This window comes from Alligator mississippiensis, chromosome 1, assembly GCF_030867095.1.
Source record: "Alligator mississippiensis isolate rAllMis1 chromosome 1, rAllMis1, whole genome shotgun sequence".
NCBI lineage: Eukaryota > Metazoa > Chordata > Crocodylia > Alligatoridae > Alligator > Alligator mississippiensis.
The window spans coordinates 469,821,716-469,846,890 of record NC_081824.1 but is presented as its reverse complement, the minus strand read 5'-3'; the positions used below and the strand labels follow the sequence as shown (position 1 = coordinate 469,846,890).

The following is a 25,175-nucleotide window of genomic DNA, read 5'->3' as shown; positions in this document are numbered from 1 at the left end:
ATCTGATGGCTGTTCAGTGGCCTATGTGATCCAGTTCTCAGTGAACTAGTGTCCACATCACAAAACCCAACACCACATATGGTACTAATTGGCAACCTTGTTGGCAGTCTCACCAGAGAGGCCAAGAATTGAATGAGCATGGAGACTGAATCCCCTCTCATCCCTAGAAGTGGTCCCTTCAGGTCAGGGTTGATGCACATTGGTGGGGCAGTGTGGAGGAAGCCTGCACTCCCGCTGCCTGTGCTGTACCTGTTCTGTGGATAAAAAGAGGGCTTCAGTCTCCAGGGCTGTCAATCCAGGTCCTGTCACACAAAGGTGCACTAAATTCACATACGATTTCTGTTTTAAGAGGGATAACCTTATCCAAAGTACATTCCTTAAAACACAGCTAGACATTTTTGTAGAGAGAAAAAAGTTAAATAGCACATCTTATTCGCTAACAGAAACAGAATCAAGTAACATTTGACAGCTTCCCCCACATACCTTCTGTGTTGTCGTGTTTGTCGTCTGTGTTGAGGGCTTAGTGAAGGTTATTTTCACAGGAGACATGTGCGGCGGCAAGGAGTTGGCAATGCTCTGCATGATATTACTCATTTTGGGGCTGCCACTTACAGGCACTGTGATAGTTTTAGTGACAGGAGTGACAGCCTTTGGGACTTCTTTCAGAAGAACGGGGGAGGAACTAGAAGAATTAGTTCGCCGTCTTTTACGTGGCTTTTCATCATCATCCGAGCAGCTGACACCTGCAATAACAACATTTTCTATTTATATAGTGCTCTTCATCTGTGGGTCTTCTCTCTGCTTTCTAAAAACAGCAAGACTTATGTCCTACACATCCCTTTTCAAAATGGGAAAAACCACTAAATATTTCTTAAGGCACAAGTCCATGGAAAACCTGAGGTCCTGACTCTTTGCTATAGACCGCATTTCTTCTATAATACCATGGTTTTTTTTCAAAACCAAAAACCACTGGTCGCTAGTATGTTAATTCTGGCCAAATTTAAAAATAAGTAGATAAAATGTGGGGGTTTTGCCCTGCTATGTAAAGAAGTCAGAAGTTACACAAATGAGACTGGTCATGGGTGAGAGACGTGGGAAGACATCTTCAAGAATATTCCAGTTCATATTTAGCTTTTGGTCTGTATACCACTCTCTGGAAATTACAACACCTGGCTAAAATGTCTACTCTTCCTTGGATTTCAAAGAATTTCCTTCGCACCCACAACCACCCACTCGACACAGGAAGTCAATCTGCTATAACTAACTCAGCTAAACCACCAACAATGTTTTCTGTAACAAGGACTGTGGACCTGAAAATCAGAATTACTTTTATAAAACACAAGACTATGTCCAGAATTCCCTTAATATAAACAGCCAAAAGGTTCAAAGGGTAACACGAATTATACACTTGGTTGTATGTATAAATATACCTCATGCAGCCAAATGGACAAACAAATTAGCCATAAAGTTGAGGAACTGGAAAACAGAGTGGATGAAATCCATCTTTATACAGGGTGGCAGAAGATACTTATTCTCAGGCCCTCACCTTGCAAAGAAAAGTTAAATGTGCTCTCAGAAAAAAAATCTCATGCAGCAAAATGCAATCTTTCAGGGAACCCAAGACAAACTTCATTGTTTGTGAGACTCTAATGAAAAAAGACAATAATTGCAGACTGTTGGAGGAGCTATATGGCTTGTTAAATAAATTCCAGGAGATGGGATTTGCTCTTATTATGTATCTAGCCCATTTGCATTTAAGTTTCTGGGCAATGAAAGAATCTGATAAGTGAACTCAAGAAACTGAGCTATGAATGGAAGCAAAGACTGCTAGGGAACTAAAGTCTCTTTTTAAAGTTCTTGATTGAGAAACAAACTTAAATACATTATCTCTTTGAAACTGCATATTTGTCGTAGTGGTCTATTAGTTTTGGATGCAGTAGTATCAAGGATTAAGTAAGGGTTTAGAAGTTAGAAAATCTGCATTTTAATCCTAGTTCTGACCAATTTACTTCATGACCTTGAGCAAGTCTCTCTCTCTGCGTTTTCCTATCCATAAATTGAGATAAGGCTTATATGGCTTTGTACGGGTCTTTAGAGATGTACAGTAAATAAGCTCTGTCTTATAAGCTTTATTAGAGTGTATCGTGTATGCATGCTAAACAAACTCAGTTGTGGGATCATTAATCAACAAATTAAAGTAAGGAGATATTTCTGAGCACTTTGAGGATACAGGATTCCCCACAGCACACAATTTATATGTAGTCTGGGTGATACAGTACATCCTGATATTTTGGTGGTAAAGAAAAGTGCAAAGTAAAGAACTGGTCACAGTCCTATGGTCAACCATATATTGTCTCTTTCCATAAGAGAAAAACAAGTTTATTTGGAAGGGACACATTATTAATATGGGTACTTTACATGAAACAGTTTTATCATTTCATGTGTGGGTTCTGTGAGAACCCTATTATTGTGGTTTTCATTTTTATAGTTATTTGCACATATATGGAGTTTTTCATATAAAATAAGAGTTGTAGCTGGGTATCACAAATGAAAATGTGGATGTTATCAAGCTTTACGAGGCAGGAAGCAGAGACATGGAGAGGTGAATGGTCCAAAGAGACCATGACTTGAGAAGATCACTCAATAAGTCAAAGGCAGAGTCAGGATTATAACTCTGTTGCTTTGAATCTTCATCCCTTGCTCTGACTCAAATACAAACATTGCCATTGTTAATATTAGTATTATTTGAAAGTGAACCACTGTTACATTTCAAGACTAAATGTTTATACAATTCCTACCCAAGTAAAAATGAAATATATTGAACTGAAGCAAAAAAAGAAAGAGGAGGGGAACTGAATGGCTCAGGGCATGAAAATAAGAGCTTTAAATCCCTTGCTTACTCATTTGAATCCAGACCAATTTTGTGGTCATAATCATGCAATCAACTCTATTCTAAAAATAAAGCCAAGTAAAAAAAAAAAAAAAAAAAAAGAAGAAGAGGTTGAGAACATTGGTTTTTGGGATCTCACTTCCAAATCACTGTAAATTCTTCTATATAGGGAAAATGGGATTTAAATCACATGAGTTATCCATCAAAATTTAAAAGAGCACCTTGGAAACCTTAATTTAAAAACTGTATTTCATTTGCACCTTGCATTTGCACTTTAGTGATTTTCCTAAACAGATGTTCATTCTTTTGGTTGGAATAATCAATAAAAAAGGGATAATCTACAAACCAAATATTCCACTTCACACAAAATGTGATACTTTTTCCTAATAAAGGGCATAGTGCAGGGATTGGCAACATATGGCTCATGAACTGAATCCACTTTGCAGAGCCACTGGACCTGGCTCACAGAGCCAAAGGGCCTCATCCACATTGGGGCTGGGCAGGGAGAAGCTGCACTGATTCAGCAGCTAGGGGGAAGAATGAAGTGGTGGCAAGGAACAGTTGCTACTACATCAAAACGCATACTTGCTTGAGACTCACAGCTTGCTTGATCTGGCCCACAGCCCTGAGGAGTTGCCAACCACTGGCATATAGTTTATCTGTGTATTTTATAAGCAATCTTACACAAGTTAAAATTCCTTTTAGAAAATGAGGCACTAATTGTCTATTGTTTGCCTACATATGTTTTGTGTCTAGATGCATTTGAATGGAAGTTGAGATTCAATTAAAAATGACAAAAAAGCCTTTTAGTTGTTATCAGTTAACAAGAAGTACTTTAAATGTACCGGATAACTACATTTAACAAAACAAAGTTGCATTAAAACTTGACTTAAAAAGTAAAATTAACTGTAGCCAATGGAACTGACCAATTGAAAAATCTGGTCTAAAACAGAAAAAACAGTCTAAGTGTTTAAAGATGAAAAAGGGGTACATACAATTTTCATACGTACCTCAGAAGGGTAAGCACTTAACTCCCAGTGAAACCAGATTAATTACAGAACCCCCAGGTGTGGTTAGTGGTATAGTCTGTTTAAAAGCTCTGCCACTTATAGGCAGCAGGAAAATTCCTATATTCTTTTAAATCTACATTTCCAGTGGCCCAGATCCTTAGTTGGTTTGAAACCAATTGAAATAGGCTAAAGCTATGACCAACTCATTTATCTATAGCAACCAAACTCTTCTCAGAACATAATATTTTGCAAAACTTCTGCTCGTTTCAGGAAAAAAAGGGTTTCTTCCTTTCCACTCCACCAAGTGATAAATGACTGCCTGTTATCCATGTTCATTATATGGGCAAAAAAGGGGAGGAACAGAATTGTTCCTCAGAAGCATCAAGAGTGCCCATATCATAGGTTAAAAAAAAAAAAAAAAAAAAAAGAGAGAGAGATGGACCAGGCACAACAGTTTTTGGCTTTATTCTTCAAAATATCCTGCTTTTCTTTTATCCCTGCCTCAAAACACTATGGAGCATTTTACAGGAAAAATGTTATCTTTAACACAAATCTCTGAAAAAGGAAAGCAGTACTCCCTTTTCACAGATGAATAAACTAACAAAGAAGTTAAGCGATTTGCCCAAGGTCACACAGTAAATTTCAGGCAGAGCTGGGTATGGAACCCAGACTGCCAAATTTACAGTCTTGCGCTTTAGCCACAAGACCATCCCTTCCTTTCTTTTTTTGTTAATCAAAGTTACTAATATCACTTACTTTTGACGTAAACAGTACTTCCACTTGGCAAGACGACTACATTGGAGGCTGGACTGGCAGGTCTGGGGGACTTCACTGTTGCTACACTGCCACTTGGAACAGGGGTAGATGTTGGGGTTGAAGTGGTACTTGTGTAGGAATAGCAAACCACCACTAAAGAGGAGAAAAGACACCTTCCACATAACTGATGTGCAGAATTCCATTATCCTAACACTACTTAACCTAAATTGTCAAAGTAAAGGCCATGGGATTATCAGGTCACTAGTCACATCTTTGCCTCCTATAACTGTGGAGCCCTCTGCACTCGACCTGAGCATGATCGTGGAGTTAGCTATTTTCAAACCAGATCTGAAAGACTTTTCATTTCATAAAACCTTTGTAACCCTGAGTTTAGCTCCTCTTCTCTACCAGCCGTATATTTTAAATTATAACCTGGTATCTTAATTAGTTTTTATCTTACTGTAAAAGGACCTAAGATATTTATGTGGATCAGTGATATAAATGAGTTATTGCACAGGTTTAATTGCATATTAGCCCCAGAATGAATCTGAAACATCCTTTAAACTTAAAACAGAACAGCGTCTTTGCCAAACAGTTTTCTTGGTAAACCCTTGCAGCAGTAAGATTTACAAAGAATGGTAAAGAGCTAGTGTCAACTTTCCCACATCTGCCAAGGAAAAAAACACTTAATTTGACAAGTGTTATGTTCTCTCTAATTGCATGAATGTGTTGCAACTTTATTCTGTTGCTGAAGTTTATAAAACTTTGCAGCCAAGATGTAGTTTAAAAGTGATGGCAATTAGGAAGTAAGGAGAAAGCAGGAGTCATCTTTTGACCTGTTAACTCAACACCGTTGATCTGGAGTGATAAAATGAGAATGAAAACCTCACAGCATCATTTTTGTTAAGTCACTTTTTTTTTTTTTTTTTTTACTATCGTTCTAACTTAAAGGGACCCTGTAAGAACTTAGATTTTTCTTTTAATTTCACCATTTAACATGTACAGTATTTTAAAAACATAAAACAGACCACTGGTTAAAACTTTTTTCCACTTTATTCTATTTAACTATTTGATTTCCTTGACTTTCGCAGTCAAGTTCATATTCCAATTCCTAATATTCTAGCATAACGTTAGATTTCAGGAAGGTCAGAGGCGACTTTAAATCCAAAGAAATTTCATATAAATATTTTTGTTAACACTGTGCAAAGACAGAGGGTCAGCTATATTATTAATGCATTTTAAGATTACCTCCGTCTTGTATCTAAGCTACCAGACAGTGTCCCTTTAACATGTGAAGCTGTTATTCTCATAACCCCACAGGTAGCAGTAAAATACTGGCATCCCCTCACCTTCTTTGTTCCCAGTTTCTGCAGGAACTGGAAGCGATGCATTGTGCTGAACAGCTGCATTGGCAACAGCATTAGCTGTTACAGTAAAGGCTGTCTGTGGAACAAGCCGTGGCATCAATGGCACCAGGCGACGACCTTCTATTGACCATTCTGAAGAGCTATTTGGTCCAGACATACTAAACAGAAATAGATATTTTGTAAATGTTCTGTTGCCACAAAAAAATCCAGCATATTTACTGATGATGAAACATACCTTTCCAGAGAGAGGTTCCTAAATAATGGGATTAATTTTAATGACAGTCTAGAATATACTCAGTAAATTATAACTTTATAAGTAGTCATATAAATGTGTGTGTGTTATACTGAGCAAAATAAAATCACCAAAGCATCCTTCAAGCTAACTGTGTTGTAAAAATAATTGTTTCCAAAGTACATCGTGATCTACTTAATTAAAAATAATCTTAGCCTAATCGCAATGGTCCTAAATACGATAGCAACATGTTAAACAAATCAGACCTCATCTCTTTGCAGAAGCCAGCCACCTGGCTGTAGTACTAATTGACTTCATTGTTTAAAGGCATAACAGAAGGCTTCGGCAACATCATCCTCTCCTCTGTTGAGCAGAGATTTTTGTCTTTATTCGATGGTTTTACATTGCTGATTGACTCGAGTTCAACTTACAATTTTCAAAGGGTTTTTTTTATTATTATTATTATTTTAAAGAATATTACTACAGGCTGAAGAACTCCTTCTAACTCTGGCTAATGGTATGGAGGAACTCACATAAAAAGTTGCCATCAATCAGTCCATATAATGTAAAGAACTAGTTTTCCAGTTGAATCCATATGTATTTCAGCAGCTTCCACGAAATTTCTTCCAACACATGCAGATTTGTATTAGCTGAGATGATAATGTACTGATGCTACATCCACCATATCTAATGGCCATATGGAACTGTCCTAATTATTTGAAGAATTCATCCTGAGCAGTTAAAAGATCTCTTTGTCATATTATTGTTTAGAAAAAGTAAAGGACTGGAAAAAAAGAAGAAGTGACCTGTCATAAGGTAGTTGCATCTCTTTTGGATTTTCTAGTCTGCCTTATCGCTTTATTTTTAATAGGCCCTTCAGACAGAAACAGTGCACATATTCTACAAAATGTTACAAACAATCAGTGCTAAACTCAATTTATGGAAATAATCCTGAATACTTTTAATACATAAACTACTACTTTTCACTACATATATTCTTTTTGAAAAGAAATCAGAAACACTATGCCATTTATTTTGCTAGGAAATACCATATTTTGCTTGAGGCTGTACCTGAGTCAGGATTCCTACCTAAATGCATTATTTCTGGTATTAACATGTAAAAATTAAGAGAAACATGAAGCATTTCTATAATCTAACTGAACCGAAAAGTGTTTCCCCTTAAAAAAAGGTCCAATTGTGAAAAACTCTTTTCAGGTACGATTAAGAATACAAAACATTTAACTAAGGCAAGCGAGCGCTAGTTTTTCTCCCTCGAATCACGTGGGGTTTGAGAAAGACAATCAGAGGAGAGTGAGACCAGACTAGCAGCTACACAGAGCACCAGGCACTGATGCCTGCAGGTTTCACTCTGAACAGTCATCTCTCTGCGCTGATATTCTGTTATGCTTCAACTTTTCTCACCCACCTTTGTCTTTGTCCGGTTAATTCTCTCTTAACACAATGTCACCGAAAGGATTTAAACAAAATTAAACCCAAGTTACGTGAAATCTGCAGCCATGACACCATTCACTCTTCTTGTATTTTACATACCTTTCCTCTATGCTTTGTCTTTTAAGCCTATTTGACTGTAACGTCTTCAGGGCAGAGATTCTCCTATTTTATATTTGAACAAGGTCTCTGAGAACAGAGTACTTGTTCTCAGTTAGCTCCTAAGCGCTACTACAATAAATTAATAATTAAATCCAAAATTTTACATTCCCTTATTTTTTTCTATAGTAGACGATTAGTAGAGATTATAGTTACAGTTACTGTCCCCAAAAGTCTGCTCCCTAAACCAACAGTAAAGTAACTGCTAGGGATCTTCAAGGTTAAGGGATAATGGGATGCCCAAGGCAGAGACTATTTTAATGATACCTTATGGGGCCTATGTACCATATGAATTATAGCTTACTTATGCGCAATCGTTGTTAGCCGTTCATCATTTACTGCTCTCCGAACTTCAGCACGATGGCGTTCTGTTGAAATGCTGTCAAAAAAAGAAAGCACCTGGTATATTTCAGATGAAAGAGACAAATGCATGTATCTGATATATTTAGCTACAGCATTTTTTTAAACAAATAGCTACACTCTGAAGGAGGAAAGGAATAAGTATTTTTATTTAAGAGATTGTCAGTTCCCTCTTAATAAGAGCTAACAAATTAACAAATAGGCAGGGGCCAAAAAAATAGCATGTAAAGAAAGTAGGACCTTTCAATCAATGTAATTGTGGCAGAAGGTCTTGAAATTCTATTTATACACATCACTTGAGAAATCTCAAGACCTTATATAGCTTCCGTGGTTAACTGGGATGTTTCTGCCTCTCAGAATATCAGAAAAAATTGTCAGCTGCATCCCAGGTAGAGAATCATCATTATGAGGGGCAGTGTTACTGACTGAGCATATGGATTACTGATTCCAGATTAAATACCTAAAGGGTGGAGATTAGAAAAAATATCTTTTTACTTGCAAGATGAATAAGTGTGACAAGCAAGCAATGTAAAAATTAAATTTCCCACCATGTCCAGAATCCCTTTTGCTCCTAACGTGAATTTAGGGTCAGAAAAGTTGCCAATGACAGAAAGTATAATTCTTTTGAAATAAAACAGGCCATAATTCATTACGCACCCAACACATTTGCCGCAAGAATGAGGAGGTTTACCTAAGTACTTTGGAAAGTTCTCCAAGGAGCTCTTTCTTTTCCTTAGTAAGGTCACCCTGAGCACGCAAGGCACTAATAACTCCTGCATATGCCTCCAGTTCTAAGGAAAAACAGAATTATCATTTACTCTTACGTATCAACTACAGAAGCAAAAAATTAAAAATATCACAGAGCTTTTTCAATATAGTGACTCTATTACTATTTCCACAGTCATAAAAAGGAATCGACTCTTATAATTCAGTACATTTTATAAAATTCATGGATTAGAATTATTTCGATCAAGTCCTCTTCAATGCACCCATGTTCAAGTGTTATGCGCAGTATATACTTGCTGCCAGTACACATACGCACTACATTTACTCGAACTGAAGGCAAGGGTTTTTCCCCGGTTTAACATGGGAGGGACCAGTCATCTTGGATTTGAGTACAAAGCAGCATGGAGGTCAGGTGGCTTCTGTGGCTCCACCTGGCCCTGACCTGGGGTTGAGGTCAGAGTTGGAGCCGCAGCCACTGTTCCCCCCACTTCTGCCCTCCCCAGACACCTCCCCACTACCCCTGGCATATCCACCATCACTTACTATTAGTCATAGCTCCATCCCTTTTGAGCACGGGAGATAGATCACATGGTAACTCTGGCTCTGGCCCATCCAGGGACAGAGCTCCTGCCACTGCAACCACTGCTGCTAGGCTGGGTTGGGGCTGGAGCTACTATGTGCTCCATGGGGGTGGGGTCATCTTCAATTCATAGTCATCTTGGATTCAGGCAAATACAGCATCACACACAAATAACCACACACACACACAAAACAGTAATTGTAGAATATATACTTGTAGCAAGAGTTCCATATGCAGGGTTCTTTATAAATTTAGATGCTGATTTTTCAAGTACTCTTGAATTTTCCAGAATGAGAGCGATATTAAGAACTATGATAAAGAGCACTTAACAAGTTCCATGGAAAAGCTTGGTTCAAGAAAGGTTGCTTCCATCTTAAAAACGTAGCTCTCTCTCTAGATTATTGTTTGTCAAAATTTGTAATCAACATTTCTTGCATAATGTTTATGACATACAGCTGATCAGATGGGAAAGGATAACCCAAGCAATGTGATGCTTGCTAGCATGCAACCAATATATCAGAGAAAATAAGCTAGTTAAACCTTGGAAAACGCTATTGACGACATTCAAGTCTGAGCAGCAGTCAAGAGGAATGATGCATGGAAATACCACTTGGTCAAAATGATACAATCTTAATACCAACAATTTCTCTTTCATGTACTTAACATTCTATCTTTATACAGAAAATGCCTTACCTAGGAGTCAAATGACATTTCTATATACAACTCTGTTTTTTGCTCCACGAGTTGATAAATCTGTTATTTTAATATGAAGCAGTTTGGAACTTGTGCTGACGATTTAAATAGTGCATCAAAGGATGACTTATTGCTCTAATATGAGCAACTCATTTTTAATGAACCAGGCTAAGAACCTTACTGTAAAATTAACAATCTAAATGTAAACCCCAAAGGTCCCTGTCTTTCACCATCATACATCAGCTACACAAAAGAGCTAAGTAGGATTTGATTTAAAGCAACAGTAAGAGTTGAAAGGAACAAGCAAAAAAACCTGACAAAAGCACAAGCTGCCATCAGAAGTTATCTGCCAAACAGCATCTGCGTTGTTCTCTAATGCCTCCAAAAAGGGCCTCAGCTTACACAGCCAAGGAATCATACCCAAAACAAGTCCTGCCCTACCCTAACTAAAGCTAGGGGAAAACAAAGTAAACACAGATTGGTTAGCTGCGACTCCTATGCAGGGATTCTGGGTTAAGGTTGTGATCATAAAGTGTTTCATATAAAAGCCACAATGGTTGCCATTGGAGTCAACATTTGGGCAGGCACCACATTATTTTTTCTGGTCTAGAACTTGAACTCACTCTCTCTCAGACAATACTGTATGATTACAAGGTAAAGGTTGATTTTTTTTCTTCTTTACGGAGGCACCTTCCAAGGTTTTGTTTGGACTTGGTGGAACGGGTGTAACCAGTTTAATCGACCCCATGCTCGGGAAGCCATCACAACCTATCTGGTGTACTCTCTGTACAGTATCAAGGGAAGCCCTGTCAAATGGTCAAAAATAAAACAGAAAATAAGGTTTCACAAATTAAGTATTTCCAGATATGAGACTTCTGCTTCACCCAGTATTTCATGTTTCTGCAGCTATGAACTGCATAGGTCTTGGAGCAGTGCTAGATATTACAGGCCTTCGGACACGCTTTGGTGTCAGATGTGATTTCTGTATCAACATTGCTCTGAAATCTGTTGCATTTAATTTAATAGAGGATCCGGATATTGAAGAGTGGTTCTGTGATTGGGGCACTGGCCTCATTGTCAAAAGGCCTGGGCTCTATGCCTGACTTTTGTCACTGACTTCTTTTATGCCCTTGTGAAAAGAGCAGATCGCTTCACCTCGACATACCTTCATTTCCTCTCTTGGCTTCTGTCTGTCTTGTCTAAGGGCTAGAAGAGTCTGCGCCACTATAGGAATGAGGCACTGCTAAACTGGCAGAGCCCCCTAGTGGGGAAATCTTATATGCCATGGAAAAAGAAAATCTGCTGCTCTGGGTATTATTACCTGGTAGAATAACAAATTAACTCAAACAATGCACTCTTGATAGCATAACTGGGTCTACAGCAGCGGTTTTATTACCATGGCTCTGTTGCCTGAAGGTGTGATTTTTTTCTTTGCTCCTAGCCAAAAGAACTATGCCAGCAAAACGCTACTGTAAAGACATAGCCCAAATTCTTCGGGATTATACAAATGTGTCTCTGTTAGTGTACCATACATAACAACTAAAATGTAACTAGTGTGATGTACTTTTTAAAATGATACAAATGCTCATTCAGTGTCTAGATGCAATGTGCTGTCCCTTTAAAAAAGAAAAAACAAAAACTGCCCTGGGCACAAAGCACAAGATCATGAAAAAAAATATTAGTAATAGTTTATCATCACATGAGGACCAAAAAGCATGCTTTAAACACTACCTTCCACTCTCTGCAAAGTGGCACAGTGTGCATTTTTTTTTTTCAGAGGTGGATAATACGAGGCATGAAAGAGGTAGTTAACTGGGTTAATCTGAAGTCAAGCAGAAGGCACGGAAAAGTTAAGTGCCTTGCCAACGGTTGTACAGGAAGTCAGTCACAAAGTCTTAGGTGTCTAGTCTCTTGACTCTCTGTACTGTGCTCAACCACAAGATAATGTTGCCTGAATGAAAGTCTGAATAGACAAACTATGTTTTTTTCCCTCCCCATATTAAAATTCACTCGTACAATTTTTGTAGGTAGGTAGGTTGGTCATCGTTGAATTAGAAAAAAAAGATATGCATACAACTAGCAGGTGTATGGGTCTTTCTTCACATAAAAGGTTCATAGATTCATAGATGTTCGGGTCGGAAGGGACCTCAACAGATCATCGAGTCCGACCCCCTGCACAGGCAGGTTAATATGGTCATAGCACCCATAAATCTCCCAATACAAATCCCCTTTCTTTGAGCAGACTGTGCAAAATTGAAATATGTTTAAAGCAATACAGTGAACTCCCACTGCTGTGGAAGGAAAGTCAAGTGAAACAGTATTCGCAATATGCTGCCAGGCCCTGTAACGAAGACTACAAATGACACTATAATCTGGACTTAGTGTTTGCTCAACTTCGCTCCATCCAGGAAGAGCGCAAACCAAGTGCTGAAACCTCCTTAGCCTGACGAAGGGTTTTTGAACCGCAAAGCTTGCTTAATAACTATTCTCCAACTATCTGGGTTGGTCTAATAAAAGATATCCAATTCACCCAAGGAACCTTGTCTACCTATGTCCTTAGACCGACACAGCTACAACCTACACCCCTGCTCAACTGACGGCACTCGAATCACAGCAACAACTCAACAGGGGTTGCATTATGGGGTACAAAAGTCAAGAGAAAAATGTATATTTTCAACAGACAAAATGAAAAAAAAAAAAGAGAAGAAACCAGTCTATGAACCAACAAATCGATGAAATCAATCGGACCTTTTACACGGAGATACCGAAAAGTACGACTCTATTCTTACTTCAAGCCGTGTCCTATTAACATTACTGCATATTGAAAAACAACGCGTTATGGACAGATAGGAGCAAAAAGATAAGACTCGAATACCCACCAGACGTCCCATCCCACCAAAACACTTCCCTGATGAGGTCCATTCATTTCATTCAAATTATTTGACACTACATACAGACAAGGGCACCTAATCATATCGTAGGGGCGTGGGTTGTAGCCGTAATCGTATCGTAGAAATTTAAGGCACCTTGAAAGATCGAGTACATCCAACAGGAAGATAATGATGGCTTCCTGTATGTTTCAACTGATTGCCTTGATTAATATGATTAAGTTTAAGGGGGGGGATAATCCTTTCAACAGAGATTGACTCAAAACAGCAGCCCCAAGTGAGAAGGAAGAAGGCGGGGGGGGGCCTTATACATCGCATCTTACTGTACCCAATTTGCGAAGGATCCTCTTGCATTCATCCCTGCTGAGATCCAGAAGGGTTGGCCACACCACAGGCATCCTTCCTCCGTCCTCGTGCTCCCACAGGGCTCGGCCTCCCTGGAAAACAATGCAAACACGGTCAGGGCAATCACCGCCTCTGCGGCACCCCTGCAAGAAGCTAGCTGATGTGGGGGGATGGGGGAGGGGGGATGGGGGAGGGGCGGGGAGCTTCCCGCTCCTGCCTGGGAAGGACTGGAGGCCGCTGGCGGGAGGAAAGGAAGGGAGAAGACTGCGGGGGCGGACCCACCTGCCCGGCCGCGCCCGGTACATCGGCGGAGGGACCGGCGGGTTTGTTTGGCGGCGGCGGCGGCAGCAGCTCCACAGAGCCAAGATGGCGAGAGCGGCGGAGCGCAGGCGCAGGCGCGCGCGGGGTGCGACGGGAAGTGTAGTTCTGTCACGCCCCCCACCCCCTTCCGCGGCTTCTCTCGCTCATCCCGACGTCAACCCGCCCCCGGACATCGAACGGCCCTCCTCTTCAAGATGGCGGCACGAGCGGGTAACGCGCAGGCGCACGGGTGCGGGGCGGGAGGTAGACACTACGGGGAGAGCAAGGGGACAAAACCCTCAAAGGGCGCTTTGAGGGGGCGCGCCGGCTACCTCCCGTCCTGACCCTGGTGGTGGGTCTGAACACGTGTGCGCGCGCGCATGTGTATCTATGTATGTGTATGTGCGGCTGCATGTGTATGTATATGTATATGCCTGCGTGTGTGCATGAATGTGCGTGTATATATGTGTCTGTGTGCAGGCACGTGTGTGTGTATGTGCATGTGTCTGTGTTTGCAGGCACGTGTGTGTGTGTGTGTGTGTGTGTGTGTGTGTGTGTGTGTGTCTGTTCGGGCACGTGTGTGTGCATGTGCGCATGTCTGTGTGTGGGCACGTGTGCGTGTATGCGCATGTTTGTTTGCAGGCGTGTGTGTGCATGTGCATATGGCTGTGTGTGGGCACGTGTGTGTGCATGTCTGCAGGCACGTGTGTGTGCATGTGCGCATGTCTGTCTGTGTATGTGCATGTGTCTGTTTGCAGGCGTGTGTGTATGTGCATATGTCTGCAGGCACATGTGTGCATGTGCATATGTCTGTTTGCAGGCACATGTGTGTGCATGTGCATATGTCTGCGGGCACGTGTGTGCGCATGTGCATATGTATGTTTGCGGGCACGTGTGAGCATGTGCATATGTCTGCAGGCACGTGTGTGTGCATGTGCATGTCTGTGCGGGCACGTGTTTGTATGTGCATATGTCTGTGGGCATGTCTGTGTGCAGGCACGTGTGTGCATGTGCATGTCTGTGCGGGCACGTGTGTGTGCATGTGCATATGTCTGTTTGCAGGCACGTGTGTGTGCATGTGCATATGTCTGTTTGCAGGCACATGTGTGCATGTCTGTGCAGGCACGTGTGTGCATGTGCATATGTCTTTGCAGGCACATGCGTGTGCATCTGTCTGTTTGCAGGCACGTGTGTGTATGTGCATCTGTCTGTGCAGGCACGTGTGTGTGTGCATGTGCATATGTCTGTGTGCGGGCACGTGTGTGTGCATGTGCATGTCTGTGCGGGCATGTGTGTGTGCATGTGCATGTCTGTGCGGGCACGTGTGTGTGCATGTGCATATGTCTGCGGGCACGTGTGTGTGCATGTGCATATGTCTGTGTTTGCAGGCGTGTGTGTGCATGTGCATATGGCTGTGTGTGGGCACGTGTGTGTGCATGTCTGCAGGCACATGTGTGTGCATGTGCGCATGTCTGTCTGTGTATGTGCATGTGTCTGTTTGCAGGCGTGTGTGTATGTGCATATGTCTGTGGGCACGTGTGCATGTGCATATGTCTGTTTGCAGGCACATGTGTGAGCATGTGCATATGTCTGTGGGCATGTGTGTGCGCATGTGCATATGTATGTTTGCAGGCACGTGTGTGCGCATGTGCATATGTCTGCAGGCACGTGTGTGTGCATGTGCATGTCTGTGCGGGCACATGTGTTTGTATGTGCATATGTCTGTGGGCATGTCTGTGTGCAGGCACGTGTGTGCATGTGCATGTCTGTGCGGGCACATGTGTGTGCATGTGCATATGTCTGTTTGCAGGCACGTGTGTGTATGTGCATATGTCTGTTTGCAGGCACATGTGTGTGCATGTCTGTGCAGGCACGTGTGTGCATGTGCATATGTCTTTGCAGGCACATGCGTGTGCATCTGTCTGTTTGCAGGCACGTGTGTGTATGTGCATCTGTCTGTGCAGGCACGTGTGTGTGCATGTGCATATGTCTGTGTGCGGGCACATGTGTGTGCATGTGCATATGTCTGTGTGCGGGCACGTGTGTGTGCATGTCTGTGTGCGGGCACGTGTGTGTGCATGTGCATATGTCTGCGGGCACGTGTGTGTGCATGTGCATATGTCTGTGTTTGCAGGCACGTGTGTGTGCATGTGTATGTATACATATACATGTGTGTCTACACGCACTGCACACTTCCCTGTGTGTGTGGCTTTCTGCAGGCTGCCCTGGTGGAGGGGCTAACCCCACTCTCCTCCTGCTACACACCTCCAAGCCCAGCCCAGGGCTAGTCTTGTCACACTGCCACCGGGTCGTCTCTGCGTGCAGCCTCCCTGCCCCACAGCGCCTTCATTTGCTTTGCATAGTGGGATAGTCTCTCTGTGTGAGATGCTCCTGGATGACCCGACCAACCCCAGGTGGCAGGGAGTGAGTAAGCTGTTCCCCCCCACCCTCCTTGGATCTGCTTTGCAGACTTTTAGAAATGCATGGTAAGAGGGGGCTCACCTTTCAGAAGCAAAATGAGCTGATCTCTGCTGGCGTCTCCGCTTGTCCGGCTGGGGGCGTGAGGTGGGGACAGCAAACCACACAAGTGGTCCCAGAAGGAGCCATCTAAGGAAAATGGGGCTGGGCAGAGGACACTTGCCTCATCCAGGAAAAAGACAACAGACCATTGTTGCCTGTGCTTCAACTCCCTGAAACACTTCTTGAAAAGGCTTTCCTTTCCCGTTTGTAATTAAGAAAGAGTGCAACGTGGTGCAAATCGATCGAGAAGCTATCGAGGGTGAACAGAGCTGCTTCGCAGTGCTGCAGGAACTCAGCAGGAAGGGCCAAAAGACAGACATTGTCTGTAAGAAAAAATAACTACGTTTTGTTAGGAAAAGGGCAGGGCAGGGAGAGGCCTCTAGGAGAGGGGGCTGTAGCGTGGTGTGTAGCAAAACAGTTAAAAAAAATTCTCATTTCATATTCTTGCAGAATGTCACAAACAGCTGGAATTGTCTAAGGCACAGACCATGGAGGGTGTGTTGAGACTCCTACCCCCTATTTCCATTCTGGTATTGCCATTATTGTCACTTAATGGCAGCAGAGGTACTTGAATCTCACCTCCAGAAGTCATTATTTATTACCTTTTTCTCACCTGCTATTTCCTGCTGTCCCCCCATGGTTTTATGAACCTGTCAGAGCCTTATAGAGAATTATACTGGACAATACAGTACGATCTAACTGCATTTTTTTCCTTTTCATGCTCACTCTTTTTTTAATGTCCCCTTCATCAAGAACCAAATTTAAAGGCAAGTGGAGTCATGTGTGAAGGTTACCGGTATTAAGACTTTCACCTTAAACACTTTACAAATTGAGCTAAGTACAACAAAACACATCCAGGGAGGAGTGAATAGCAGTTTCCTTTGGCAGGGATACCTTCCACCAGAAAATCAACCCAGGTAACCCTCATGTATGCTTTCGGTGCAATTATTTTTTAATGGTTGGCAGAATCAGACTCTCAGATTGCCAGTGGGAGGAGCTGTGATGCTTTGAAGTGGGAGCTGCAATGCTCAGTAAGGGTATAATGAAAATGCATTTGTCATGTTCTCTTGAAAGATTTGCTCTACAATAAAGGAAGATCCCGAAGCACTGAGTCAGCTACGTGCTGGACTGCGGGAAGCTGCAGCTGGCATCCGTCTTTGTGCGGATGTTGTAATATGATCTCTGAGAAAAATCATTTCCATTCATGAGGATTTGGAGCTTCCAAGAGAAATCCTACAAATCCAAACGCTTTTAGTTATACGCACATGAGTACGTCACTGACTTCAGTCTAATTTAAACGGGCTATTTCTTTATGTGCTGGACAGTGTTTTAACATTCATTGATACAATACCCAATGTGTTCCAATTACATTAAAAAAGGAAGAGCCTAGGCTTACATAGGTGTTTGACTTTATTTTGACGTAATGTCTCTGGTACAGAAACAGTCCTGTATGATTACAGGAGCTGAAATTCCTGACCATTCTCTAGGTCAATTCATATATAATTCACCGTGGACAAAAGGACTGGAAAAAATACAGCATGTGACCAATTTCAAGAATGCTTCTATTCTTAATAGGGGTATAGGTTGTAGCCGTGTTGGTCTAAGGACATAGGCAAACAAGGGTCTTTGGGTGAGTCTGATATCTTTGATTAGACCAACCCAAATAGTTGGAAAACAATTATTAAGCAAGCTTTCGGGAATCCTCAATCATTATAATAAAACAAATTCTAAATACCTATATATTTTGGTGTTTGATTTTGGTTTTTTTATCGTGGAAAGTCAGAGCTCCTCCTGCCCCCTTTGCTCACCAGGGTGCAGATTCAGTTGCGACTCCCCCCCATGCTGCTTTGTGGCACTCGGTGCTCTGCCCCTGCTCATCCCATTGCCCCTCACTCCCAAAGCACAGCCCCCCAACCCTGCCAGTGCCCCTGTGTGTCCCATGTTTTGCCATCCCCCTGCCAAGGGGAGCCTGGTAGCAGGTGGGAGGAAGGAGGGAAGGGTTAGGAGGCCAAGAGGGAGGGGGAGGAGGATGGGGACACCGCAAGGGCAACCCACAGGGCTAAGTGGGGTCTGCCTCTGCTGCCTTTTAGCTCTACCAAGTGGGGATCACTGCTGCCCACCCACTGCCCTCACTCTGGTCTGCAGTCCACCATAGTCCCTGCCCCCTTACCCCTTCCCTACTGCTCCCAAGAGCACACTGCCCAAATAGTTTCAGATAGCAGCAGCGGGTGCATCCCAGAGGAGTGGGCCTGTCCCTGGCAGTATTAGGTTCATTGCAAGCTCCAGTTGGTCCCCGCACGCTGGCTAGGGCTGCTGCCACCTGTCCCCACTGCAGATCCCTGAGCTGCTCTGCTGGGATGCACTGCACTAGCCCAGCCCAGCTCGTGCAATACCAGCCCCAAGCACTTTGATGTGCCCGCTGCTACCATCTGGGTGATGAGTGCCCAGGAGCAGCAGGACAGGGGTTGTGGGGCAGGGACTACAGCAAACTGGGGACTGGCATGGGGGCATCCAGTGGGGAGCAGTGGTCCCTGCTTGGCGGGGGCTAAAGGCAGCTGAGGCAGACCCCACCTGGCCTCGTGGGTGGCCCCTGTTGCACCCCCTTCCCACTTCCCCTCTTCCTCCTGCTTTCCCTCCTCTTCACCATCCCATTTGCCCTGCCTGCCACCAGGCTTCCCTTCCCTGCAGGGCCAACCAGCAGACCCTGAAACGCACAAAATCAGGCCCAAGAGCTGTGCAGGGACTAGGAAATCACTGGTCCTCATTCCCAACCCATAGCCCCTTGCCCCCTCTGCCCTGCCAGAGGAGACCCCCAGCCCCCCTACACATCCCAAAGGCTGCAGGAGGCAAAGTGAATCTGAGCCAGCCCTCTTCATCAGATCCTGCCCCCTCCCTCTCCTGCTCCAAACAGGTCTTAGGGTTTCATGTCCTTTTTGCAAAGAGCTCATTGCAGGCTAGACCTCTGCAGAAAGCTGTTTGCAAAAGGGGAAACACAGTTCCCTGCTTCAAAAAGGAAAATCCACATTTTCCAAAAGGAGATTAGACAAGCATCTGACTGGGGTTACTTGACCCCAGCGCTTTTTCCTGCCCAGAGCAGGGGGTTGGACTCAATGATTTACTAGGTCCCTTCTGACCCTAGAAATAGATGAAATCTATGAAAATCAGCATTTTTCTCCTTTAAAGGGAGGAAACCTGTGTATTTCCTCAAGAAACAGAAAACCCAGATTCCTGCTAATGAAATATATAGATGAAAATCAATAAAATAAGAGCATATGCAAGGATTCTGGAATCAAATCCACAAAGTGTATGGCTTTTTCCCCTCCATTTCCTACGACTGCCAGAGTTGGAACCGCTTGTTCAGTGGTTTCACGAGGCTCTGTATGGAAGCAGGAGCATTTTTGGCATAGAGCAGAGAACTCTTTTTTTCCTCCCCCCGCCTTCTTTATCCTGTCTTTTGTATATCAGTTCACACCGAAGGTTAGGATTATTTGTGGATATGTCTTCGAGTCACCAGTTGGATCCCTTAGTAGACCCAATGGGAGCACAAAACTAACAACTGCAGATTCTGTGGCCCGGTGAGGAGGGCACTGTCCTGAGAAGTGGAGGGGGGCACCAGGGTACTACTTGCAGCTCCAGAAGCTGTTTCTGCATTTTGCATTTAATAGTCATTGGTTAAAATGCATGTACAGCTAGAAACCACATCTGTCTTCCAGGCCAGGCCCCTCCTCATTGGGACACAATCACTCTGCCTTTGTGTGTTCTCCTTCTGGCTCCCTGACTGTCCCGTGGCTGCCCAGCTTCAGCAAAGGCATGGAGGGTGCTCTTGGTCCTGGTTAGCTCGCAGTTGGTGGTTAGGGTGCTTTGTTGGGAAGTAGGAGACATATATTCAAATCCCTCCCCACCTGAGAAGGTCTGAAACCTGGGTCTCCCACTCCTAGCCACGTGGTCTAACCACTAGGCAAGCTCCTGAGCTAAAAGCCAGGGGACTGTCCACCTCCTGTGATCAAAGACGGTGTTTATTGAGGTAGATACCTAAAGGCTCAACAAATGTGTCTTAGCAGGGGATTAGGGTCTGGCCCTAAAGGTACGCCTATCCTACAGTGTGCAACCTAAGTCCCATGTCACACTCATACATGCACCTGCTGAGCCTACCTGCAAGTCACACTCAACCCACCCCACCTGTTCTCATATTTACCTTGGCACTGCATTTGCTCAGGTTACACTATAGGTTTCTTGGGAGCATAACCTCACCTCCGTAACATGGGCTGCTCTAGGAACTGGTTCATGGTGTATTGTGGGAGAGCTTGTCTAGGGCTTCTGGCCATCCATTTCTGTGCCAAGCCATTGAATCAATCCACATGGGTGGGGTTTTTGCCAGGATAGATGAGGCCATCGTTTGCCTGCCAGAAGACGGTGACTATGCCAGCTACAAAGTTGTACTGCTCCACAGCTCTGCAAGGCTACAATGGTCACAAAGCTCAACATGAAGTCTACGGGGAAGGGTCATGGCACCAAGGTGCTGAATAGATCTGGCATTGATCCATTTGGACAAGTAAGATCCTTATTCCTTCCTAATGATTTGATTATTAGCAGGGGTCTACGCCCATTATTATTTTATATCTTATGATACTGTACTCTGATCTCATAACAACTGTCAAGCGAAGACTTAATTACATACACACAGTGGTTTCAAGATGCGGTGGGCTGAAAGCAAAATGGAACTGCCTGCAAAAGCATTTGGATGCTAGTCTGGACAGCTTAAACCTATGTTATTGTGGCATGCAGCACCATAGTATCATAGGAAAATAGGACTGCAAGGAACCTCATAAGATCATCTAGTCCAGCCCCCTGTTCAAGCAGGATCATCCCTGATTAAACCATCCCAGACAAAGTGTCTGTCCAACCTACTCTTGGGAACTTCCGAAGATGGAGATAACACAATTAATTTCTCTAAGTCCCCGGTTCCAATTCTTGACCACCCTCAAAATCAGAAATTTCTCCTAATCTCCTACCTCAATTTCCTCTGCTGCAGCTTGAGGCCATTGCTCCTAGTCCTGTCCCATACAGCCACAGAGAAAAACCCATCTCTATCCTCTTTATAATCACCCTTGTGTTACTTTAAAATTTAGCTTGGGTGGAGAGCGAGATTAATGATCAGTGAGACCATTCCAGTCATACATCAAAAGCCTTATTGGGATATGCTTAAGCACTAACTTATTTACAACAATAATTATAATACTCGCATAGCCTTGGAGTTGAGAGAAGTCAGGTCAGCTGGCCCAGCATCGCCACTTCCTCGGTGATTCATAAGGGTCAAAAATGCTCAGAGGAGGCTTGAGTGATCCGATTCCTTGCAGCTACACAACTTTTTTACGCTTCTGGCAACACCTGGTTAGTCACATACACCATTTCATATTTGGCTAACCTAATTCTGCATCCAATCAACACCTGTTTTCTTCTTTCCTTTAGGTTGCAAAACACAAGCCCTGCCTGCCAACCTGATACTTGCTTAACTTGGTCATGTGCACTTGCACCATCATGGCATTACTCTGGCCAAGTGGGGCTTGCCAGGCCTACACTTTGGGTATTTGAAGACTGCTATCAGTTTTTGATAGTGGGTGACTGAGAATTTAACGTCAGTGCTGTGTGTTTTAAGAGTTTGGCTTCATTAAAAGCTTTCCATGCAGCTTCCTGGCTCTTTTCTCAGACCTCACACCAACCTCCTTTATAACCAGACCACTTTATTAATGAATAGATATTAACACTTTCATAGCCAAGTTGGTGGACAATCCCACCAGTTTGTCCACAGATAACTGTTCACAAATGTGAAAACTAAAAGCGAAACAGATTGATGATGCCATGAACCAAGATCCAAGCCCCACAAGTCTCTGTGAGTGCAGATCTGGATATCTGAAAGGTAATACTTCCTGCTCTGCTTCCCTTTCTGAACAGGCTGCTTTGATTTTACACAAGCGTATAAGATGGGACGGGACGAAACGCACAGGGTCTGTCTTTCCATTTAAGCTCAGTGAATCATGTATGAATTGCCAAGAGTGTCAAACTTGTTTGTCCCTGCAGGCTGGATGAGTGGGTGAGGGTCTGGTCCACATGCCAGATGAAGGGTGTGAGGCCAGATCAGGCCCAGAGACCCCTCCCATGCTGGATCGAGTGCACATGGCACCTGCTTCAGCCGGTCCAGGACCCAGTAGAAAGAGGCACAGCATCCCAGCTGCTCGGCTGCTGCAATGGGAACAAACTGTGATGCTGCCGGACTGAACAGGCTTACCAAGGAACCAAAAGGGGTTGGAAGCTACATAAGCAATCGTTAAGTAGGGCAAACTTCCAGGACTCTTGCTGGCTGCCCTGAGGTTCTGCTGCATGAATAGTTCTCTAGCACCACTGCCTTGATTGGGGGAAACTGTGGGATATAATTAACAGGTTACCGAACTAGGATCCAGAGGCTTGCTGCCAGCAGAGCATTCCCTGCCCTCCTCCCCTAACCCAAAACAGATGGGTCCAAAGGGTCAAATGCAGGACCTTCTGCTTCACAGAGCCATAGGGATTTCCTTGCTATCTCAAAAATGTTGTGACTTCTTCCCTCAAATGAAGCAGAATTCATCCCACTTTGTCCAATAGCCTCCAGAACCATAGTTAGTCATTACCCAGGAATTCCTTCCACTTAAGCTATCATTTTCCTTCTGAAAATATTAAATCGATGACTGCTGCTTGCAGGCTGAGGACCCAGCTTTTGTGCTGCTCCCCAGGCCCATCCTCAAAAAAATCTTTGGAAAAGAGACCCAGGACTCACAGGCTCATCTTGCCACCTGGTTCAAACCCCGATTCCTAGTTCCACAGACTTTCTCCGACACCACCTCTTTCTTCACCACGTCTGGTCCATCCCCTTTCTCTTCGGTCTGCATGTCAAATGGTCCTAGATCAGGACCATGTTGTGTAGTACTGTGAGCTCTGTGTATGGGGCAGTGCCAAGGATGCAGTTGAATGTCTCCTAACAGGGGCAGGGAGACAAGGCATTGCTGGATCTGCTGCTGCTGCTTTTGCCCATAGGGCTGAAAATGGCTGGGGAGCTCCTCTGGCAGGACGGGGGCTTATGCAGCACTTAGGGCTCCTTGGATGACCTGTTCAATCAACACAGCATGTCATCTGAAATGAGCAGGTATATTTAGACTAACAAGTAGTTTGCAGTGAGCGAGAAATGGAAGGGCAAGAATCTCCTTTGGCAATCACTCCCAGATGAGGATGACTGTCTTATAGATTATGATTGTCTTATCTATATGACAGAAGATGACTGACAATGAGGCCTATCCAGGATTGACAGACTCTACTGCAGCTCGGATATGTGTTTATCACAGTAAAAGTGATCCCGCTGTACATGGTTTTCATGAGGAGGCAGGTAGACAGGCTATGTTTAGGGCATCTTTTCAAGCCCATGCGGGGTGAGCAGAGCGGATCTTGAAGAGGGCTGCTCGGTCGCAGTTACGGCTGCCGAATCACACTCCTGCCTCATCCAAGTGCTAGACAACCTTCTTGTAACTGCTGCCTTCGTGCCAGTTCACGACTAGGAGCTTCCAGCCCTCACAATCCTGCTCCCGTCACCATTAGCTAGTCACCAAAGGGCTTGAGGAATGTGCTACAAAAGCTGTGTTCATGGAAGAGGCCCGTGCATGACTGCTTTTATTGGGAAGAAGCTGCTGCACATCGGCTTCCACATGACCTGACAGAGCGGGACCTTGATCCACTGGCAAAGGGACCAAGATATCTGGGGATCCCGTCCTGCTGCAGCCTTTATTTGCCTTTGCAGCCATTGAGAGTCTAATATCTTCTTCCATCTGCTCTGCCGTGGAGCACTTGTAGACCCATGGTTGGGGGCTGGCTAGGCTTGTTATAATGGCAACCTGTACTCGCCATGTCACTGCACCCTCAAAGGATATATGACTTTTCAGGACTTTTCACACCCAGTCTCCCTGGCCCCAAACCAGCCACCATTAAGCAGTGGAAAAGTTGCTCCGTGACTTGGATTTGTTCCCTCAAAGCCCCAAACAGCATGCTGAAAGGGGTGCATGACAAGCCATTAACTGATTCACCCTGAAGTGAATGCAAAGGTTATTTGTTCGAGCCAAGTTAAGTCCTTTTAGACTTAAAAACAGGAACCTTGCAGAAAGCATTATAAAGGTTATAATTATAAACCAAGGCTTGTATCATTATAAGCCAAGGCTATAATTATATTTCCTCATCCCTTTACAATGTCTTGTATCAGCCAAGAGAGCTACAGCCCAGACAGGAAGGCATTGGCTGCAGCAAGGGAGATCCTGGTGTGCAACAGCCTGGGGACAAAAGCACTTATGCACTGACTGCCTCTCCCCTTACAGAAAAAAAGATATTTCTTTGCAATTTCTAAGCTAGTCTAATAAAAAGTATCATTTTGGAAACAAAAGTTCTCGACTTTTGCATTTCTCCCATTACAGGGCACGCGCCCTACTAATGCCTTCTGCGCATGCGCACGCTGACCCCTTGCTTAAGCCTGCTGTCTTCTGCGCATGCACACGGCGATCGCTCACAGCCCACTGGTGCCGTCTGCGCATGCGCAAGACGACCAACTGTCCCTGCTCAAACCCCCACTGGTGTCTTCTGCACATGCACACCACGACCACTAATCACTTAATCTACTGGCGCCTTCTGCGCACGCACATCTCGTCCGTCAGGCGCACGCGCACTACAGCGCGCCAGCTTCCCCACGTCAATTCCCCGCCCCTTCCACATCCGGGTTCCAGTGGCTGGCTGCGGCAGCTGTTGGGTGGGGGGGGGGAAGGGAAGGGAAGGGACGGGGCGACGCCTGCGCAGTGGCTCGCAGGCCCGGCGCGCCACCGCGGGGCATTGTGGGA

General features: G+C 44.0%; 2 protein-coding genes across 7 annotated transcripts in view; one reads left to right on the top strand and one right to left on the bottom strand.

Annotated features, from left to right (window-relative positions):
- The window catches only part of EMSY (EMSY transcriptional repressor, BRCA2 interacting), a 44,427-nt gene extending 30,580 nt beyond the window's left edge, over positions 1–13,847 (bottom strand). For 3 of the 4 annotated variants that reach the window (XM_014601513.2, XM_019479385.2, XM_019479386.2), the window contains exons 1-7: positions 13,738–13,847; positions 13,439–13,547; positions 8,915–9,014; positions 8,168–8,242; positions 6,006–6,181; positions 4,657–4,809; positions 484–743 (exon numbers count right to left, since the gene is read on the bottom strand). In XM_014601513.2, the coding sequence (XP_014456999.2) occupies positions 484–743; positions 4,657–4,809; positions 6,006–6,181; positions 8,168–8,242; positions 8,915–9,014; positions 13,439–13,508 (834 nt within the window). In that variant the 5' untranslated portion in view covers positions 13,509–13,547; positions 13,738–13,847. The remainder of the gene's footprint in view (positions 1–483; positions 744–4,656; positions 4,810–6,005; positions 6,182–8,167; positions 8,243–8,914; positions 9,015–13,438; positions 13,548–13,737) is intronic. The other variant, XM_014601515.2, reaches the window with a different exon arrangement.
- A 104-nt stretch (positions 13,848–13,951) lies between these two features.
- Positions 13,952–18,015, top strand: LOC109281111 (keratin-associated protein 10-4-like). Of its 3 annotated transcripts, none has more exons than XM_059722595.1 (2): positions 13,952–16,600; positions 16,726–18,015. In XM_059722595.1, exon 1 carries the CDS (start codon positions 14,136–14,138, stop codon positions 16,041–16,043), a length of 1,908 nt encoding a protein of 635 aa, XP_059578578.1. In that variant the 5' UTR covers positions 13,952–14,135; the 3' UTR covers positions 16,044–16,600; positions 16,726–18,015. The 3 variants fall into 3 exon arrangements, with proteins under 3 accessions (XP_059578578.1, XP_059578580.1, XP_059578573.1); XM_059722597.1 differs by having other exon boundaries at positions 13,952–16,839; positions 17,029–18,015; XM_059722590.1 differs by having other exon boundaries at positions 13,952–17,192; positions 17,350–18,015.
- The last annotated feature ends 7,160 nt before the right edge of the window (positions 18,016–25,175 follow it).

Bases quoted from the DNA above. Each gene is read 5' to 3' on its own strand.
- LOC109281111 (XM_059722595.1), top strand. From the start codon at position 14,136: ATGTGTATCTATGTATGTGTATGTGCGGCTGCATGTGTATGTATATGT.